The 15,557-nt window shown below is 38.2% G+C and overlaps 1 protein-coding gene across 6 annotated transcripts; it reads left to right on the top strand.

The window, feature by feature from the left end:
* Positions 1-5,561: 5,561 nt before the first annotated feature.
* GstE11 (Glutathione S transferase E11) lies at positions 5,562-7,059 on the top strand. Of its 6 annotated transcripts, none has more exons than XM_067778227.1 (3): positions 5,562-5,709; positions 6,101-6,238; positions 6,334-7,059. In XM_067778227.1, the coding sequence occupies exons 2-3, from the start codon at positions 6,141-6,143 to the stop codon at positions 6,920-6,922; spliced, it is 687 nt and encodes a 228-aa protein (XP_067634328.1). In that variant the 5' UTR covers positions 5,562-5,709; positions 6,101-6,140; the 3' UTR covers positions 6,923-7,059. The 6 variants fall into 6 exon arrangements, with proteins under 6 accessions (XP_067634328.1, XP_067634327.1, XP_067634330.1 ...); XM_067778226.1 differs by having other exon boundaries at positions 5,572-5,709; positions 6,120-6,238; XM_067778229.1 differs by having other exon boundaries at positions 5,579-5,790; positions 6,120-6,238.
* Positions 7,060-15,557: the final 8,498 nt, after the last annotated feature.

Here is a 15,557-nt window from a genome sequence, read left to right as displayed (position 1 = left end):
AAAAAAGGGATGAAACATGGTAATTGGATTGGTTTATTGACGCAAAATATAACTTTAGAAAAAAACTTTGTAAAATGGGTGTGACACCTACCATATTAAGTAGATGAAAATGAAAAAATTTTGCAGGGCGAAATCAAAAGCCGTTGGAATCTTGGCAGGTATTACATATATAAATAAATTAGCGGTATCCAACAGATGATGTTCTGGGTCACCCTGGTCCACATTTTGGTCGATATCGGAAAAACGCCTTCACATATACAACTACCACCACTCCCTTTTAAAACTCTCATTAATACCTTTAATTTGATACCCATATTGCACAAACGAATTCTAGAATCACCGCTGGTCCACCTTTATGGCGATATCTCGAAAAGGGGTCCTATAGAACTAAGCCCCACGCCGTTTTAAAATAATCATTAACACCTTTCATTTGATACCCATATCTTACAAACAAAGTCTAGAGTCACCCCTGGCCCACCTTTATGGCGATATCTCGAAACGGCGTCCACCTATAGAACTAAGACCCACTACCTTTTAAAATACTCATTAACACCTTTCGTTTGATGCCCATATCGTACAAACGCATTCTAGAGAAAACCCTGATCCACCTTTATGGCTATATCCCTAAATGGCGTCCACCTATAGGTCTATGGCCCACTCCCTCATAAAATACTCTTTAATGCCTTTCATTTGATACACATGTCATACAAACACATTCCAGGGTTTCCCTCGGTTCATTTTCCTACATGTTTATTTTCCCTTATGTTGTCACCATAGCTCTCAACTGAGTATGTAATGTTCGGTTACACCCGAACTTAACCTTCCTTACTTGTTTTTATTATGTGCCCAAAAAGTAGCATGGATTTTTCCTTTTGCATTCACTGTTGATTTTAGTGAGTGACAAGCGAAAGCAAACGATCGTGATCGCACATAGTTAAGGCTCCATTACTGATACTTAGCATAGACTTGACTTGACTTGGCGTAAACTTGGCAACTTAGCCACGATTATACTCCACTTGGCGCATAAAATCTGGTATCATAATCAGCGTTGAAATTTATTTTTAAATAAATGTCAATTTGTATGACAAAATGTCAAAATGAAATGGAAACAAACAAATGGCATCTCAAAATGTAAACGTCACTTAGAACTTACATAGAAAATCAAAATTCAACAGACTTCTAAGTCAAGTTAAGTTTTGAATAATCAGAAACATGCAATGTTAATTCAACAGAGCTGTAAGTGACAGTTCGCAAGCCAATTCAAGTCTATGCTAAGTATCAGTAATGGAGCCTTTAGTGTCTGTGTGAAAATACGAACTCAAATTGCACAATGTGCAACTTTTGGCCGGCTCTGGTTTAAAATATCGGTAAGGTTTGCCGCTTGGAGACAATTGCATTTATATACAATTCAAATTCCACTTATATACAATTCAAAAATCTCAATGAAATCGCAAACAAAGTACGAAAATTAAGATAATTATATGTAAACTAGGCCCGAGAATAACTGCATACAAGGTTTTCCTGGACACCTTAAAAATCGCTGGTTACGGATGAAAACCCGGTTTTTCGTACCTTGAAACCCTAACAAGCCTTTATTTACCTTTGCTGGTTGTAAACGATTACCTAGTAGATTTAAGAATTACGGGTTGAAGGAGGAAATGATTGAGCACGTTTTGTTTGTGCTCATATCCGGTGCTCACCAGGCTAGGACTACACCTATAAGTAGTGATACAGTTATCTAACCTAGAAGCCGCAAGTGGCATAGGTTCTAAAAAGCTTCTTGTATTTTCCAAGGGGACGGTCCTGGTATTCGAAAGAGTTTTTTTTAGTTCGGTGGTTAAACTAAGGTGATTGCTTTAAACTACCACTCACTGCCGTTTAATTCGTAAAGGTAGAAGGGGATACTTTGATTCATACTTAAAGGCAGACTATCATTGGTCTCCAATCATGATTAATTGACGCTCAACCGCTTAAATATGTTAGCCGTTGTGTAAAAAATCACACCAGAAATCCCTGCAACATGACAACAGGCGCCAGTTGGAAGCATCAAAGAAGATAAAGCTTTAATTTTTCCAACACCTAGTGTCAAATGGTGGGCAAAAAATAGTTTGTGGAATTAAAAAATGGTACTTCAGGGTGGCGCTCTATCCTTAGTTTTGTTTAACTGCTACATTTCTAATTTTAAGCAGTTACCATTGCTTCCTGCGCCGATGATCCTACAATAATGGATATATGAGCTTTGCTTGACAATAAAAAACTATCATCCTATTTTTTTAGTTGTTGTTACGAAAAACGTGGATAAAGCAATCATACACGTCGATGGCCCTGTGCTACCTACTGTCCGGCACCCAAACATATTGGATGTGACGTTTGTTAAAACAAAAATATGTAAAAAAATAAAACTTTAGTACAAAACTTATGTTTTGGGGTTGCCTGAAAACTGCTTATATTTCATCACTGAGACATTCGGTGCAGCTCCCCTCATAAGATTTTTGCAAGCAAATCTGCTGCATTTAGTACACGACTTTCGGGATGATTTGTTTATATTGCGAGGACAAATATGACAACGTCCTACATAGTTACTTGGTGGTTAAGTGGGTTGTGGTGCAATACTTGGGATGCCAAGAAGGTTGTGGGCTCGCTGCCTCATTTCCCTGGGTAGTCGAGGATTCTTTGATCAATTTGTGGTCGAATGAGCTCCCAAGCGCATCTTTCAAGAAATTCACTGCGTTTTATATTCTTTTGGCGATTATTTGCTTTAAAAACACAAAGAGCGTTTATACCAGAGATATTTAGTAAATTGTAAAATATTACCATTGGCCAACGATGAGTATTCCGTCATCCGCCATTTCATAATCGCTCGACACTTCTAGTTCCGATTTGGTATCTAGGTCACTCTCTTCAGCAGCATTCACATTGGCATCCATATCTTCGTCAACCTCCGTCTCGTCTTCTTCATCCATAGCACTTTCTTCACTACTTGATAGTTCGAAGAGCCATCTTTCCCATACTTCAGGATTTTTTCTCCTTTCCAATCTCGTTTTTTTTTTTGGAATCAGACATAATATTATCTCGAAGTAGTGATATTACCACACTTTTGTAACAAAATATACGCAGAACTTACCTGAACTTAAGTAATATTGTAGCAAGAAAATGTAACGTCGTTAGTCACGTGGCCTACATGTGTATGTAGACCATCACTGTTCGGACCTTGATATAATTTACAACCGCACGTCAAACCCGCACTGAATGCACTAATTGGATAAAGAAATCAATTTTAAACAGCTATTGAAAAGCTTATGTAATTTAAGAGAAAAATTTAAGTTGCACGACTTTGAAAAGAGGTGGTCTACGATTGTAGACCACGTGCCTAATGAATATAGAAAGTTACCTGTTAATGTTATGATCAGGATGTCCGTCATCCACGTTGTAAATTGCTCAGGTAGTTCGATTAACTGAGATGGTACAATACGATAAAATCGGCAAGATGGCTGAAGGGCATTGTTCCACGATTTGAGATGCATAGAGCGCTTTTCCCAAGACATGGTTCCCACGTATAGTGAATTCGTAAGACTCCCTGCTCCTTTTGTAGCTGCAGAACCAGAATATAGAGGCATGGTAGCTCGTTTAGAACGTACTTTGCACATCTCGACCTACGGAGGAGAGTAAGGACTACATTGTATATAACTTAAAAGCGAGTGATATGTTTTATCTAGAATATTTGACAATGTCATACGACATAACCAATATTTATCTGCGTTCAGGAAAAGAGGTATTAGGTACGCCATTCTTTATTTCCTAGAAGTATGGAAGTAAGAAAGGACTTTAGGAAATTAGTGGCTAAGTGGATGGAGAAGTGCATACAGCTAAATAATGTTGCTACTCCTACACAGCGAGCGGCGTTGAACGAACACCTGGCCTTTGAAGAGAGTTCTTTGATGTCGTGCTGTATCAAAATATATGGCTTTCATCTTGATAAAAGGTTGCTTCTAAGAATATGTGAATTTGGCATTTGGTATGGATAGATAGATTGTTGTGAGGTTGTGCCCTCATTCTCTTCACAGCATCTCGCCCAAACCGAGTTCCCTGTGAAAATTCAGATTGGTACATTCAGAGAATGTATCCGACTAGTTTCTAATTTTAGCCATACAAAGATCCTAAGTCTTCTTCTCCCGACAGCATCGCATTCCAGCAGGATGTCTCATCTCCGCAATCACAGAACTGGCAAATGCTACTTGACCATATACCTAGAACTTCCATTGCAGCATGTCCGCATGGCTCCCGTAAGGCAGACGCATGCCAAGCGTTAAGGCTTGGTGAGTGATTTTTATACCCCAGGATATTTCTGCAATGCGTCTGTACACCATTATTTCTCTTGTAGCCCTTGATATGGTGTTGTCGACGTGCTTTCTCCATAGGAGTTTAGACTCGAACGTGACTACCAAGTATTTCACTCCGGTCATTTGCTCCATCTGTTCTACACCCATTACGATGTGCCTCGTATATTACAGTTTTTTTCCTGTTAACGGGTACAACGGCAGTCTTTATTGGGTTGATGCTTAACCGTACCTCAGTACACTATTATTTTGTTAACCTAAATGCGCTTTGCATTATATCGCAAAGGATGCACTTAAATTATCCTCTTACTATTATAACAATATCGTCCGCATATGCCTAATATCGGTCTTCGTTTTCTGAGAGCCTCTGTAGCAGTTCATCTACTACCAGGCTCTACGGCAGGGGTCACAGGACGCCTTCATGTGGACATCCGCTCGTTCTCCCAGTCTTTACTGTACCGTTCTCAAGCGAGATTTCGGCAATTCTCGTACGCAGTAGGAGGGTTTGGTATGCGAAAACGAAATACAGAATGAAAGTTGCATCCACGACAAGAAAATACCTATAATATAATTTTGCTTAGCGGACGAGATTTTCGCATTAGCTGAACAGGCTTTTAAGAAAAATTCCAACATTATGCAAATGCGTGCCACGACTAGGTTAATTTAAGCTGCAGACATTGTTTATCGGTAACCGTATCGGTAACCTTATAACAGCTGATTCGACCAACCTTATGAGAATCAAGGCAATCGATTATTAGTGCCGCTAAGGTCGTAATCGTATCGTAGCCAGCCAATTGGTTTTTGGTTTACCGTCGTAACGATAAACATCTGATTACGTTAGGGATACGACTACAGCGTTACGAAACGCCACCAATGACTACAGCTTTACCAGCGAAAGGGTCTCACATACGAAAATTTTTTAAGAAAAAAAAAACCGCCCACAAATGTACGATCTAGCATCCAGACCCTGTAGCCTTCAATTAAATTGAAATTAAATAATCAGATCTTTCGTATTTTCAAATGATGATTTGACTAATATTGACAATAGAATAGATAATAAATAAAGATATTATGTATGAGTACAATTACATTAGGTTATGCGCTCCAGTATAAACAAAAATATCTCTTGCAATTTTTCTCTAATATCAATAACAAAAATATCTCTATTTAATAAAAAGTTTCTCTCTTTAAACTTTTGACCCCAACATCTGCCATAAATACCATCACCTAAAAGAGATATGCTTTAGTCGTAGAGCGGGCGGCCGAGTGCTTAGTTGTGGAGGCTAAATTAATATTTGTGGCATTATTAAAGCGATTTGACTTTGTTTGTTTGTTACATAGATAATTTTATATATAGAAATTTTTATTTATAGTACGTTTATTTTGGTTGTACCCATAATACACTACGGCGATACTTCTAAATCAAATAAACAATTTTTTCCAATATCCCAATGTAAGTTGAGCGCGGATCCAAATGTATATTACCCCATGAAGACTCAATATACTAAACTTTGAGGTTTAATCATTGTGCCATACCCCTTAACCGTTAATTATCAGAATCAAATTTGATGTGTGATATCGCAATATTTATACATATGTGATATTACAACTATAGTTTCATCACATGTGGAATTTTCGTTCTTGCTGAAAAGGTGAAATTGTTTAATTCATTTAAAAGGACCACCCTTATTTGTATATGTGTCAATGTGTAAATAAATGTATTAATTAATTTTTTATCTTTTCCCTTTCTTTCTAATTTTTAGGCTAAACACCTTTTGGTAGCTGCACACAAACACAGGAAAAATGTCTGCAAAGCCCGTTTTATACTATAGCCTTCGCAGTCCCCCTTCACGTGGGGTACTTTTGACAGCTGCCGCTATTGGACTGGAATTAGATTTGCGGTAAGTTTTGACATGAAACCAATTTTGCCAATTAGCTGATAAGCAACATATTAGAGCTGCTTATTCACTTTTTTCTTCTGAATATTTTATTGTAGGTCTACTAATCTAATAGCAAAGGAACATATGACAGCCAAATTCCTCAAACTCAATCCACTACATACCATACCCGTTTTGGATGATAATGGCATTATTATTAGCGACTCTCATTTAATTAATGGTTATTTGGTTGACAAATATTCAACAGATGAGACACTTTATCCAAAAGACGTAGCCAAACGTAGAGAAGTTGATGCACGGCTATATTTTGATGCCGGTCATTTGTTCCCACGTGCCCGTTTAATGGTCGAACCGGTTATATACTTTGGTGAAGACAAAATTGAGGAGCATAAGAAAGCATATATGGCTTTAGCTTATGATGGTTTGGAAAAATGTCTCACGAATTCAGCGTATTTGTGTGGAGAGCATATGACTATAGCCGATTTGAGTGCTGTGGCAACAATCTCTAGTTCTGAAAAGTTTGCTCCAATCGACAATGAGAAGTTTCCAAACCTGAATGCTTGGCTAAAAAGAATGTCACAATTACCATACTATGTGAAGATCAATCAAGAAGGTGCTAATTTATTGTTTGACACAGTCAAGACTAAAATGGAGGAAAACAAAAAGGCAAAAGAGGCATTAAAATAAGCGAAAGAAAGTGAAGCGCATTGTTTATATTATTAATAAGATACTAAATTACAAATGTGGAATGTAAGAGAAGACTTTAATTGTGAAGAGAAAAGGAGAATTTGGTGTGAAATAAATAATTCCAGTGCTCACGATAATGATTTGTGTTATACTCAATTATATCATTTTTTGAGATATTTTAAGTTTAAAATATCGACCAGGGTTGCCGTTTGGGGAAAATTGTGTCCATTTATATGCAATTTAAAAATCTCAACAGGTCCAATAACAGTTTTGCATGTTGGAAAGCAGTTCATGGAAGCGGTGCGAATAAATATTTATGCATTACAGAGTGTTACAAGAAAAACAAAACTGAAAATACCTGGGAATTGATGCCAATGTTCTAGTAGATTTTGAAAACTTAGACCACGTTTACGCATGCCTTAATCTACAATAAATCGTTAATAGAGAATCTATGCGTTTATTATTATTTTCTGCAAAATGTTTAAGTTTCTCTTTGATTTTCTGCTTCCAATTAGAGATTACACTCTGGAGGTGGAACTTTTTCTAGTTATTTAATTAACGATTGGGAGTTAAGTACGAAAATTAAGATAACTATATGTAAACTAGTTAAACCAGGAGGATAACTGCATACAATGTTTTCCTGGACACCTGAAAAATCGTGAGTTACGGGTAAAAACCCTGTTTTTCGTACCTTGGAACACTAACAAGCCTATACCTTTGCTGGCTGTAAACTGATTAGTAGGCTAGGATTCGAACTATAAGTAGCGATACAGCTATCTGACCTAGAAGCAGCAAGTGGCATATGTTCTCAAAAGCTGCTTGTATTTTCTAAGGGGACCGTCCTGGTTTTTGAAAGAGTTTTTTTAGTTTGGTCGTTAAACTGACATGGTGGCTTCAAAAATCCACTCAATGGCGCTTAATTTGTAAACATAAACTTTAAGGATTTATACTTAAAAGCAGGCTGTCATTGATCTCCAATCATGATTAATTGACCCTTAACCGCTTAAAATATGTTTGCCGTTGTGTAAAAAATCACGACAGAAATCCATGCAACATGATAACTGGCGCCAATTGGAAGCATTAAAGCAGATAAAGCTTTATTTTTTCTGACACAGCTTAAGAACGGCGCACCCTTCCGCCTAATCTCAAATGGTGGGCCACAAATAGTTTGAGGAATTAAAAAATTGTACCTCAGGGTGGCGGTATATCCTTAGTTTTGTTTAACTGCTACATTTAAAGCTTTCCTTCCCCACCAGAAGCAGTTACCATTGTTTCCTGCGCCGATGATCGTTCGATAATGGATAGAAGAGTTATGCTTGACAGTAAAAAACTAGCATCTAAGTTTTTTCAGTTGTCGTTACGAACAACATGGATAAAACAATCATGCACGTCGATGGCACTACGCTACCTACTGTCCGGCACCAAATATATTGGATATGACGTTTGTTTATCTACACAATGCAGAGGGAAAACTCCCCATAAAAATAGGGAAACAAAATACTGATCAAACAGTTTCTGTTAAATTCCCATAACCTTTGGAATCCCAGCAGATAACTGTTAATACGACCCTGCCTCCCAGGTTGTAAGTGACCCTTTTCATCTCCGTAAAACAATACGAAGAGATCCGACGCACACGAATTCAGCCCTATTTATCAAAATTGTATGAAAAAGCCTCATCCATTAAGTAGCGGTAAAGCGCACTGCCGATTAATACCCAGCAAACCACGTTCTCATGGTATAAGACTTTAAAAAATAAGTAGAGGAAAGCTGACTTCTCAGGAAGATGGGCACAACTTCGATCTGCATACTGTAAAACAGCGGTCACCGCCCCATAAGGGCTTTCACGCATTTGTTGCCTAGGCAAACGCACCGTAGAGGTAAGCGCACCAAATATCTCCGCGCGCAAGCATTCTATCCTCTCGCGCACAATCGAAGGTAGTCTGTTGTGCGCATTAGGAACTAAACTGCTAAAATTTCGTGTAAAATGAATTTTGAAGTAATATTTTTGGGTATATTTTTGTTTCACCTGTACAAAAAAAAGAAGCTTTGTTTGGTTTATTTAAAAATGCGGAACGTTAACTTTGAAAGCTACCAACTCCGAATGGGTTTGTGCACTTGCCAGCGCATGAAGGATAGACATGCACTGACAAAAATTTATTTCGAAACGATTGTGAGCACACAAAGAATTGTATTTGTACTATGGCACTATTGTGAATATTTGATTAGAACTATCACTGCGTTATCGGCAGTTGCTAATATTCGCCAGATGGCAGCGCAAGCGCATGTAAGTTTATAGATTTTTGATTGATAGAACAGCTGATTTCTGTTGATATTTGATATGAGACTTTTATATTTGTTGCGCAAGATACGCACGGGTCCGGCTCGTATTCATTATTAGTGAAAAGTTTGAAGGTTGAGATACATGCATGGTTTGTTTCACCATTACTAACCGGAGAAGATGATTGAAAATTATCGCTCATTTATATAATAGAATATAACAAATAATACAACAAAATTTGCTTAGACGTTGATTGCTGTATCATATTTTCTATTAAGGCGTAAATGCGCAGAACGTAAACTATTTCGTCCCTCTGTTGACCAAATCCTGTGACGTGCTCGTTCATGTGCAGACCGTATTTTTTCCATTCTATCAGCCAAACTTTAGGTCAGGGTAAAACTTTGAATATTTCTAAAAAATAAAATATATTGTGACGAATATTAGCAACACTATGCCATACTATCATCTCTAAGCCGAGACTAAGAAGTCACTTGTATCTACATAAACAAATCAATCATTATGTCTACACATATGTACATACAAGAAGCGGAGAGATATGCACAAACACATGCATATATCTGAGATACTCACAAAAGTAGGAAATGATCGGTGGAAGTATCACTCACATAAACACGCGCATATGAGAAGCTATAACGTGCATCTGTAGTTTATAGCCGTTGAGTTTATAGCTGGTAAACAAGTAGTAAATTCTAGAAGAAGAAACGCCTAGAAGTATGCGAACGACACAGCAGAAAGTATAAAAGGGGCAAACGCTGAGTAAGCAGGATCAGTTTGATTTAAGCACGATATCAGTTGCGAAGTATAAGTGTTATTGTGGAATATTTTCAAAGTAGTCTAATAAAGACCATTTTGCATTATTAAATATTGGAATTATTTATTCAATAGTTTAGCGATACGAACGTTAGTAGAAGATTGCAAATAAGCGGAATTTTCCTAAATACGTTACAATATATTAAAAATTTGTTTACAGTGTACTTTTTACTAGGTTCGTCGCCATTTTTTTTATTGTTGGCCATCAATTTTGTTTCAATGTAGTTGTGCTCACGCATCCATAAGAAGTTTCTGGCGATCGATGCTGTAAAAGCTTAAAGTCTTATTACTTCTTATTCAAGAAATTTTTTTTCTGAACCTATAAAAGACTTTTATTTACCACTTAAATAGGTTAACAATCGTCAAGTTCTTCCCCCTTTCAAAGAGAAAATTACTTTAACAAGACATAAACTGTCAATTAGAAAGGTAAAATTTCATAAAAAGTCGAAAGCAAAAGTTTTTGGGCCATTAAATTAAATGGTAGATTTTGCTTCCAATAAAAAGCAATAAGTTTTTATATAACGCAAAAGCCTGTCATTAATCACGAAAAGTTCAACTTAGCAACAAAGCAAAGACTAATTCACATTCAGTACAAGGGTTAATTTACGCATCAGTTAATACAACTATTTTAGCAATAAATAAATCTGATTGACGTTTCCTTTAATCAAAGACTTTCACTCAGAAAATCGCATTCTTTTAGTAATACTTCCCTTTAGAAAATTCCAAAGAAGTGAAATGCTACAGAGAATTATTTGACTTTGCTATCAGCATTTAATTTTCTATCAGTCACTAACGTCCATCAGTGCCTTGAGAAGTACATAATCAAGGTCTTATGTCGCCCTAGACTGATACTTGACCAGCTTTTTGCCATTTCTATTGGGTTATATATATAAACGTGAATGATTTTTTGATAGTGTTGGCAAACGGTCTCCAAATATATACGAAAAAATGTTGACCTGGAAACACTTTAACCCAAGTTTCCTTCAGCGATTGAACTGGGGTCTACCACGTTATCCCCAAAATCAAAATCCCCAAAACAAAATCCCCAAATCAAAATCCCCAAAATCAAAATCCCCAAAATCAAAATCCCCAAACTCATAATCCCCAACACAAAATCCCCATTTTATGTGTGAAATAAATTCAAATTAAGTTTAAAATCGCCGCGACCAAAAAAGGCTAATAATCAATACCAACTTTCTGCATAGGCGGCCTTCGGCCGCGCTTATAAAAAATAACCCTAGGCTACGCCATGCCAAGTCCGGGTGTGTGATATAACCGTGGCTACCGCCGCGGTAATGTCCTTCTGCGTAGTACACGCTTCTGTTAGCTTGTTCGAATTAGAGCGACTAGCAGTCCTATATATGGATAAGTAAAACTATGTATTGCCAAAACGTGAATATATAGTTATACATACATAAATATGAATGAAAGAGCAAAGAGATATTGCTATTTTTTCACGGTCATGATGTCTATCATAGCACTGGGATTTTCTGTTTGGGGATTTTGATTTTGGGGATTTTGAATTTGAGGATTATGTGTTTGGGTTTTTTTTTCTTTGGGGATTTTGTGTTTGGGTATTTTTTTTTTTTTTTTGGATTTCGGGGCACTCCCATTGAACTGCTCAGAATCTATATGTGACCCGGTCTATGAAAAGGTTGCTTATGACTAAAAAAAGCAGCTGTTAACAGCTGTATCTCGCAGTTTCTTTTTTGAGTCATAAGCCACCTTTTCATAGACCGGGTCACATATAAGAGTATAACCTGTTACAGTACCCACATCGAAGTTGAGCTAGAGTGACGCGCGTTTCCCTAGGAAGTGTGCCTTCCCCCTCTGCTAGTTCTGGGTATCGGCCCTGCGCTTCTGTTCACGTCCTTCCTGCTTGATGGATTATATGCTGCTTCTGTCTCCTTTTAATTTCTTCCAAACGGATTGGGACGCTCACCATCAATTCAACGAGTGCCGCACCCTTTTGCACCAATTCATCTATCTCTTTGTTATCTTCTATAACTGTTCGATAACTTTTTAATAATATGTCGATAAAATTTCCATATCATCCATAAGGAGATTGAAGGCAACGCAATCGTTCCTTCTTGACGAACACGAGACTGTCAAGTGTTGGAGGGAAATCTGGGTACCAGTAGAAACCTTATTCTCAGCAGTGGTTTTGGTTAAAAATAAAACGACGGCTTCCTAGATTTTTATATTAGTGGGCAGGATGAGTGGTATGGGAAGAGTGAGCCAGGACCAATGGAAGTCATCGCAGTATCGTTGCAAGTGAATATAAACAAATTACCGCCAAATTAGGTAACAACCGCCGCAGGAACTATCGCTTGCCCCGTGTTATCTTCCCCACTTCCATCCCAATGACACTGCTACTGTAGTGCTGATCCGTAAACCCGCTGTCTCTTCTGGTAGCCCCACTCTTCACCGATTGCCGCCCACTATCACACCGCTGCTCAGGTGTTGCCGTCGCCATGCTTCCAGTTTCTATTACGACCGTTGCCCTGAATTTTAGTACAGTGATCTGGTAGCTCTACCCTACCCCTTTGATTATTTTAGAATCATTATTTCGAATGTATGCCGTTCCATCCATCATTTCCACTTCCTCCACCGCCTTTGTGACGCCAAAACCTGCCGGAAGTAAGTTCTCCGGCCATACATCACATTCTAAGGCTTTCCAGAGGTACTGAAACCCGTTGTAGTTGCTAATGCTATGTTAAAGATCACTATGGACCACTAACGTGATTTTCGGAACAATTCTCAGCTGCAGTTAGTCGCTTGTTACCCCAGTCATTGATAATCTGCATCTCCAAATGCATCCCTGCATAACAAAGAATGTAGTAGTTGAGAGCAGATCGTATAAGATATTCTTCTACCAACACATAATCGATGTTCGGAAATAGTTGAGTGGCAATAGTGACAGCGATAACAATACAGCAACTGAGACTGGACAAAGTTCACATAAATAGACAGATAATACCGTATCAGAAAGGAGGTTGTGAAAGGATTGATACCTTCGGTGGACAAAGTAGTGATATTCGGTTAAAAGGAAACACGACAGACTTCAGGTTAATTGCTGGCTCTCTTGCAAGACACTGCCAACTTGAAGTTTCACATCAAATGGCAGGAGGAATTGTACTCGCTAGGATATCGGACGCCAATCAATAAATTTAGGGAAAGTACATCCTAAAGGCACAGCGGTTATTCCTCTTGCTCACTTAGTGGCACACTGCCGGAGCCAATAAACAGGTTGATTGCGAAACTGTTGTTAAGCTGAGGAAAAACAAAGATAGCTGTGCTCTCAATGTAAATAATGGCCCGCACTGTGGGAGCGCTCACTCCGCTCAGAAAACTAGCTGAAGAAGCTCAGTATGCCACTTAGATAACCTACGGCTATAGATTGGAAATAAATATTGCAGCGCAGCAGTACAGCGCCATCTAATATCGGCCAAACTGATTATAAATCCCGTGTCTGAGCTTCCAAAGAGTTGTTGGGGTCACAATTCAGCCGGAGCGTAGGCACCAGGGTGCAGAAATGATAAACCATACCATAAAAGCGTAAACCGATAGTTTTTAATTAACGGAAGGGGTCGGATCTGCTGTTTACTGTGTAGGTACAAAAATAATTATATACTACAGGCTATCATGTTATTGTAGCGTCTTGCAGGCGGAAATTATAGTCGTGAAGAAAGCTGGAAAAAGCGTGATTAAGCTGCAGTTCCTTCAATATAGTGTGATGAATTTACTGAAATTCCGCTTATTCCAAATCTTCTGTTAACGTTCGAATCGCTAAACTGTTGAATAAATAACTCCAATATTGAATAATGCAAAAATGGCCTTCATTAAAGTACTTCACAATAACACTTATACTTCGCAACTAATCGCTTGCTTAAGCCAACTGATTTGTCACGCCTCTACTGAGGCGGCTTTTTATACTTTGTGATTTCTCGTTTACATACTTCTAGGCTCTTCCAGAATTTACTTAGTTACTGCTATATAATTATAACTACAGATGTACGTGTATAGCTCTCATATGCGCGTGTATTTGTGAGCGACACTTCCACAGTTATAATTGCATACTTTTGGGAGCATCTCAGATAAGATATCTGCATGTGTTTGTATGTGTGAGCGACACTAGCACAACCAATGCATACTTTAGGGAGTATCTCAGATTTATGCATGTGGTTGTGCGTTGATTCTCCGCTGCTTGTATGGGCATATGCGTAGACGTAATGATTAATTTGGTTATGTGCATACAAGTCACTGCTTAGCATCGGCTTAGAGATGATATTATCCCTTAGTGCTGCTAATATTCGTTACAATATGTATATACTGATAGTCAGGCGGCGATTAAAGTAATTGTTCTGGAATACAAACAAGCAAGGAAAAACTTCGCTCAGACCGGAGCTTACATCCTTACTGGGTTTCCGGTCATAAAGGGACAGAAGGCAACTAAAAGACCGATGAGTTGGCGCTAGACGCTGGACGACCCAATCTGTTTGGGAGAGATCAAAAGGAGACAGGAGTTGCATACGATCCATCAGGGCTGAAAAATTCTTCGATCATGTGCAAATACTATGGTACGATTTTAAGACTCAAAAAGTGGCATGTCTCTCTGAAAAGAGAGGACTTAAGGCTCACAATGACCCATTCTAACTGGACACTGCCTTCTGATGTCACATGCTTATAAGTTAGGCCTCGTCAGAAAAAGCAAATGCATAAAGTGCGAGCTGTGCGAAGAAATGGTTAAGCACATTCTTTGTTTGTGTCCTGTCTTCGCCGCGTTAAGTCTCCAGCTGCAAACAATGAAGCTAGGTCCTAGAAAATCTGTAGAATTTTCCAAGACGATGGAGTTATTCTATAACATATGTAAGTCTTGACACCTAATTGGGGTTTTTCCATTTGGTTGTCAAACAAATTCTGGCAACATTGTGGACACATTCAGTCTATTTTAGGTCTTTATTGACCGTCCAGTGTAACCCGACTTAGATTTGGAAATTTAAAAGTTTTGAGTTTTAATGTTTGCTTATGCTCAATTTCAAAGCTTGCTGAGCGTAGGTATGCTATCATTCAACATTTTCCGTGATTTAAATTACAATTTAATTTCAACTGTGCTAATTTGTTGCAATCCACGCCAAAAGGAAAAAAGTTAGTTTGTGCACTTTCAATATAATAAACAAGTAAGGAAGGTTAAGTTCAGGTGTAACCAAACATTACATACTCAGCTGAGAGCTTTGGAGACAAAATAAGGGAAAATCACCATTTAGCAAAATGAAACTAGGGTAACCCTGGAATGTGTTTGTATGACATGTGTATCAAATGGAAGGTATTAATGAGTATTTGAAGAGGGAGTGGACCTTAGTTCTATGGGTGGACACCTTTTCGAGATATCGCCATAAGAGTGGACCAGGGGTGACTCTAGAATGTATTTGTACGATATGGGTATCAAATGAAGGGTGTTAATGAGTATTTTAAAAGGGCGTCGGCCTTAGTTCCAGGGGTGGCTCTAGAATTTGTTTGTACGAT

The sequence above is a fragment of the Eurosta solidaginis genome, chromosome 3, assembly GCF_040869045.1.
Source record: "Eurosta solidaginis isolate ZX-2024a chromosome 3, ASM4086904v1, whole genome shotgun sequence".
Taxonomy (NCBI): Eukaryota; Metazoa; Arthropoda; class Insecta; order Diptera; family Tephritidae; genus Eurosta; species Eurosta solidaginis.
Note: the sequence above shows the minus strand (reverse complement) of the source record. Positions and strands in the feature narration are given on the sequence as shown.